At 33.8% G+C, this 4,728-nt stretch overlaps 1 protein-coding gene across 1 annotated transcript; it reads right to left on the minus strand.

Annotated features, from left to right (window-relative positions):
- Positions 1-2,654: 2,654 nt before the first annotated feature.
- On the minus strand, positions 2,655-4,135 carry LOC131033813 (uncharacterized). Its single transcript, XM_057965100.2, has one exon. The coding sequence runs from the start codon at positions 3,576-3,578 to the stop codon at positions 2,838-2,840; it is 741 nt and encodes a 246-aa protein (XP_057821083.2). The 5' UTR covers positions 3,579-4,135; the 3' UTR covers positions 2,655-2,837.
- Positions 4,136-4,728: the final 593 nt, after the last annotated feature.

A 4,728-nucleotide genomic window follows, 5' to 3' on the forward strand; every position in this document is an offset into this window, starting at 1 on the left:
AGTATATTTATATACATTTGACTTTACTCATTATAATTGTGAGGTGGCTTTGAATGAGAAAATATATATGCTTTGAATAAATACTCACCGTAACTACAACTCAACAAGTAAAGAATTTGGCACACTAAGCCATCTTTATAGTAAAAATATTATATTATATTACGTATGAAATAAAGAATTACGAGAGCAGTGGTAAAAGAACACTGGGTAAATTGAATAATGTAGCGTTGGATACCTATGCTACGTAGCCGATTTTCTCACCATAGGAATTCACTTAATGTTTTGAAAATGATGACCACGAAATTGACCACCTCGTACGGCTTCTAGTAAAAACAAAACATAATGACTTATTTAGATTGCACCAAAATCTTTCATCTACATTTGTGATGATGAGATTTTTGCCAAACATTTTTTTCCTTGCAGTTCACTTAATAAGAGGAAGCTGCCTTAAAATTATAAGTAATAGATTATTTTCCAAATATTTCTGAGCTTGTAATGAAATGATAATAGTCATATGATTTTTTACTTATTTAGATTTGTATTCTTTTCATTGAAATGTTTCAAGGAAATAATATATTGGAAGTAGTATATTTTCTTGTTGAATTTTTTTTATAATTTGATTTTTTTTTAATATTCATTTTGTATTTTGAGATTATTATTTTATTTTTATTAATAATTTTTGTTAATTTTTTGTATATGTTTTGGGCTTGATTTAGGTCAATATAAGATTCTTATATAAATGATTTCTAAATTTAAAGACTCCAAAGTTATATATTAATTTTCTCACCTTTCCATTAGTTGTTAAGCTTGACCTAACAAATCTTTCATGTGACATGTTGCTATGTCATAGTATTTAATGATATTAATCAAATGCTAAGAGGAGAACAATTAGTGCACACTTTTGATTCTAAAGAGAAAAAATTTAATCAAATTTGTATCATTAGCATCATCATATAGACCAAATGTATGTTTGTGAATGTTGTCCTGTATATGTTTTGTGACCATTAATTTAGTCTACAAGGGGTTTGACCTAAGAGAGTCTATTCACTTATGGAGTCCACAAGTGCCTCTCATGACCTTGGCAAATTCAAATAATAAGAAGGTGAAGGTGATCATTCAAACACATTTCAAATTAATTCTTGCAAAAGCTCTAATTCATGACAACCGTGATTGACTTTATAAGACTTGAAATCAATCTATAGGTTTTTCTATGACAATTCATTTTTTTAGACATTCATCAATTATGACAAATAATTTCATGATTGTGATGAATTGATTCACTTGGATCAAAGACATTTATCCATTATTGGACAAACCCTTTTATCATTTTATTTAATTGTCATGTAAATTTCAATTCAATTCTTAAATCTCAATTTTGTTATCTAGATTAATTTGCACTCAAAATGATTGCATTTATGTAATCAGCCTAGATAAATTCATGTAAAGTATTTATTTTCTTTACAAAATTATAGTCAAGTGATGTTCTTTTATCAAAATTTCACTAAATTGTTTGAGTAAATTTTATCAACCCATATTTAATGGTCGATGATTCACAAGAAGCCATCTTGCATGAGAACGATTAATGTACTTAGCAAACATCACGTCTAAGTGAGGTTCATAAAGGTGAAGCAAAGCCAACCACTCTTATACTGCTACCCTATTCATCAAACCTTCAATAAATATCATGCCTTATGAATCATTTCATAGATCTCCTTTATATAATCATATTTCAAATATAATATTTTTAATATCAAACTAAACATTTATTTAAAATTCAATCACTTAATTTTGAATCAATCTTTGCCTACTTCATAAAATTTATTTAAGCTAGATGACTTTCCATGAAATCTTAACAATTTACTCCTATAAACATCAAATTAATATTAAAATAAACCTCTCATCATACCATATGAATAGATAAAACTGTCTACGACATAAAATAACAGTCTCGAATATACTTTCATTATTCTGAACATATTCTCTGGGTTGTTCTAGAGTTGAGATACTGGCTATAGAAGATTCTTCTTAATTGCTCAATATTAATTATTATTTTGTAACAAAACATAAAATCTGAGTTTCATATAAATGTACGGCAGATCCACAATCGACACCTGCCATATAAATATGATTGATGATTTGGAAATTGATGTGATATGACTCAGTAACAAATTACATCCACAGCAACTCACATCTCTTTCCTCTGTCCATTTCATAATTATTGTTTCAACCTAAACAATGGAACTCTTTTACCATAATAAAGAATTAAATAAGATTGAAATGAATTAATCGAGATAAACTTTTTTTAAAATATGGATCTTACGAAGGTAAAGAAATATATTACCATGAATGAAGAGAAGAAGAATCCAAACAGGTTTACAAAATATTACAGTGTTTTACAGTGTTATGGTAGACATTAATGCTGAAGTCGATAAGCTGGCCAACAGAAACTCTTTATCGAATGGACTGAATATTTATATTCTATCCATAAACCTCTCTAAATCTTTACTGTTAAAATTTATCACTGTTCGATTGTATTTTGCAATAACTTTCGAAAAATGAAAATAATCCAACAAAATGCCATAGCAATCACCATTGGCAAAATTCTCACCAAGATTATCATCAAAACATACAAGAATTTCTTGTGCCGCTGTAAAGGAAACTGCAAATCTCCTAAAATTCTTTTATATGTGCGGGTTTGCAATGAAATACAGGATCTTTACATCAATGGATTTGTAATGAATTACAGACTGAGAGAAAACTGACAGGAAGATACATACCGAAGCAACATTGAACTAAAATCATGGCTCCATAAATAAGCAACAAATTTCTCAGGCTGACTAGGGTTCCTTGTTCCATTCAAATGGGAGCCCCCCGAATCCCATGCGACCAGCCGCATAGAACTCTGACCAGATATTCTGGCTGTCCAATTTGGGACTGATTGATCCGTCCAAAGCGCTGCGCCTCTCTGGAGACTCTGTGCAAGACCAGGGAGGCGTGTAATACCGAGACTTTTCCCTATTATCGTCCTCACTGTCATCATCATTCGTCTTCTTCTGGTCAAGCTTTCTTTTACTGCGAGCCTTTTTCTTCACAAAGCAGAAAGTTTTTCTGGCACAAATAGAAGGGGTTTTGACAAAGGCGAGGATGAAAATATGCAGAAGCGCGCAAGGGCAGCAGCAGACGGCCGCGCAGTCTGCGGCAAAGCTCGCTACACAGTTACACGCCTGGCGTCTTCCGCTGACATTTTCTCTGCGCATTTCACTGCCGTTTTTGTTGCAGTCCGATCGGCACATTTTCCGCTTCATTTTAAACCCCTTCTTCTGCGACTTATTGCATCCCATGCTTTGCAAGCTCTCGATTGTCTCGTAGAGCAGATCGTGATCTGAGGAAGAAGAAACCCCTGCCTCGGGTTCGAACCCCAGACATTGGCGCACAGAGGAGGATTTGACGAGACAAGTCGGTTTGCTTTCTTGTCCTTCGGAAGAATCCTCGCCAGAGTCACTGCAACAGGGGTTGGATAGAGCATGTACCGGAGACGAAGCATCTGGAAAGCTTTGCTTTGAACTCTGTACGCTCATCCCGCCCTCACAGCACTCGAATTCTTCAAAATATCTCCATAAACCGCGGTCGATTCTTCATTTACACTCAAGATTACACCAGATCTGAATTTCAGTTCCGCAGGCGTACAAGTCACAGGAGCTTAATAAAGATATAGAGGTCAGAGTTCGAATCCTGTAACAGTCCTGCCGCGTGCCGACGAGCACAGACGCCGAGTGCGTTTGTTAGTGGAGCCCAAAGGTGCCAATACATACGGCACTCTGTAAGCAAAGCTGTAGGCACGGACGGACGGCGGAACTGTTCATTAGGTCCCACGCACAGAACAGTGACTAACCCTGGGAGGAAACAATGAAACGTCGCTCTTCATGTTACTACGGTTTTAACTGATTGCCTGGCTCGGCCCGGATTCGAACTTGTGACCTTCTGCGGACAAGGAATCCTGTTGTTGCACATGTCTGGTGCAGTTCTTCACTCACGATCATAATATTTTATGAATCTGATGCAACTAGCTCGAAGAAATCCCGAATCCAGAGAAACATTTCTATTTTTTAAAATTTATCGATTAGCACAATTTCCTCGTATATCTTAGTTTTACTTAGACACAGTATTGTACAGCGTTTTCAAAGAGTTCGCCTTTCAAGTTCACTACGTCACTATCTCGAATTTTACGGTCGCCACGTCAGCCCTACATTTGTTCAATTTTTCTCCTGAAGATTTTGTGTGAAAACATTTTTTAGTAGGTACCAATTTCCTATTATTACAACAACAACATGGTTTAGATATACCAAACAATTTTAAATATAATAAACATTTTATTTATTTATTTTTATATTGAAGAAAGCTTAAACAAACATATTATTTGAATCAAAGCGCCTAGATGATGAGAGTATTTTATTTTGTTGCTTTTTTATAATATGCAATTTTGACCTTTTAGTTCTTTTTGTTCATTTGATGAAGTAGTAATTAAAATATGAAATTGGGTTATGGATTAATGATCATATGATTGGGGATGAGGATGAGTTTGATATTTTGGTGTTAAGTTGAGCATTTTTTTTTGTGTTTAAATATATACTAAGATTTGTTGTTGAGGTCAGAGGTGAAGAATTAGACTTCTTTCAATTGTAATCAATAATTTGGAAAATTGATAGTTACTTTTGAAAACACACTATA

Source organism: Cryptomeria japonica, chromosome 3 (genome assembly GCF_030272615.1).
Source record: "Cryptomeria japonica chromosome 3, Sugi_1.0, whole genome shotgun sequence".
NCBI classification, from domain to species: Eukaryota; Viridiplantae; Streptophyta; class Pinopsida; order Cupressales; family Cupressaceae; genus Cryptomeria; species Cryptomeria japonica.

Excerpts from the sequence above, each read along its gene's own strand:
- LOC131033813 (XM_057965100.2), bottom strand. The coding sequence starts at position 3,578 with ATGAGCGTACAGAGTTCAAAGCAAAGCTTTCCAGATGCTTCGTCTCCG.